Raw genomic sequence first — 1557 nt, 5'->3', positions numbered from 1 at the left:
CTGTGTGTGTGTGTGTGTGTGTGTGTGTGTGTGTGTGTGTGTGTGTGTGTGTGTGTATCGAGCGCGATTACTGGAGAATGCATGGATGGATTGTCTTGATACTCGGTATGAGGGTACTTGATAGATCTTAGACCTCAAAATGTTTAGATTTGGGACCCCTAGGCGACCTTCTTTGGTACTGCAGTAGGACTTCCGTTTCTGATATATCACGTTTTAGGTAGACATGGCGTAGTCATGGTTTCTCTGTGGTAGTTAGCTCTTGGTAGGGAGAGTATTATTGTATAGGGGTGAGTACCGGTACAGAAAATTTAGGTCCAAAGGATCAGGTCCCGGTTCGGACCTGAACCTGGACCTTATTAAGTATGTGAAAACATGTGAGTAGACATAACAAGTATCTGTTCCGCAACAAAGAAATCTGTTTGGTGGAGTATTCGAGTACCACTGGCGTTTTAAAATCCTACAAGGATACGTAACTGCCACTATACGATTGAGTGGAAAAGTTGGTAGAGATTACAATAAACTGTACTCTTGTTATTTTCTTCAACCTGTAATTCCCAAACATGTGAATTTTTGCCTATTTCTTTTCATTTTCTATTAGGTCCACCGAATTTTTACAGGTCCGGTTTTTCTGTACCGTTCCAAGAAGAAAGAAAAAAAGTTTTGTACCCCTAGTCATGTAGGCTTGGGTCCCCTGGCGGCTTTTTTGGACCTGCGGGAGCCGATGTTTTTTTCTGTTTCGATTTTGAAAGAGACTAACTAAAGAAGAGGTTGACGGTTGATGGGTTTTGGCCTGTACATGTAGATAGCTAGCCTTGTTGTATTTCGACAAGTCAATGAATGACAGTTAAATCCCGTACGGCCACAGGCACTTGCGCGCGAAGACGCGAGTCTCGGTGCTGTGAATTTTGACTGGCGCCAGCAGACAGCGGAAGAGTACTTCCAGACAAAGGACGACACGAAGTTCCATCTGATCCATGCTTCCCACGTCCTGTACTATGTGGAGGATCCAGACGCCACCTTGCGGAACATGTGGGAACAACTCGAAGATGGCGGTTACATGTTATAATTACTTCACATGGAGTCAGGTAGAGCACTAATCTATACACGTTGTAAAGGTTGAAAGAAGAACACCGAAAGTCTTCTTGCTTGTTCTTTTATTTGTTTTGTTCTGAGCACCCAAAAAGCGCCGTTTATCGGCTTTCTTTGAAATTACAAGTGTGTTTCCGTTGGTGAAACTCATTGGGGATTACTTATTATGAAATTGGTGCTTTTTGCCTCGCAAGTAGCTTGGGTCTGATGAGCATAATCGCATGCAAATTGAAATTTGTTCAATGATAGAAATTTCATACATGTAACGTAATGTAACTTTTCAAGGGAGGAAATATTCACAGTAAGAGTCATGCCAGCTACATATCAGACTCATTTATATGATACACGTCGTCACAGTGTGGGGATTGTCATACTTTGTGGCATGAAAGCGATAATGAAGTGAAGTGAAGGCTATAAGGTATGTTCAAATGCAACTCAATCTCTGCAACTCGATAAAGACGTTCCGAG

General features: G+C 42.4%; 1 protein-coding gene across 1 annotated transcript in view; it reads left to right on the top strand.

The window, feature by feature from the left end:
• Positions 1–1079, top strand: part of LOC118414241 (histamine N-methyltransferase-like) — a 2251-nt gene extending 1172 nt beyond the window's left edge. The window contains exon 2 of the mRNA XM_035818149.1: positions 866–1079. Coding sequence (XP_035674042.1) covers positions 866–1066 — 201 coding nt within the window. The 3' untranslated portion in view covers positions 1067–1079. The remainder of the gene's footprint in view (positions 1–865) is intronic.
• Positions 1080–1557: the final 478 nt, after the last annotated feature.

The sequence above is a fragment of the Branchiostoma floridae genome, chromosome 1 (genome assembly GCF_000003815.2).
Source record: "Branchiostoma floridae strain S238N-H82 chromosome 1, Bfl_VNyyK, whole genome shotgun sequence".
Classification (NCBI taxonomy): domain Eukaryota; kingdom Metazoa; phylum Chordata; class Leptocardii; order Amphioxiformes; family Branchiostomatidae; genus Branchiostoma; species Branchiostoma floridae.
Note: the sequence above shows the minus strand (reverse complement) of the source record. Positions and strands in the feature narration are given on the sequence as shown.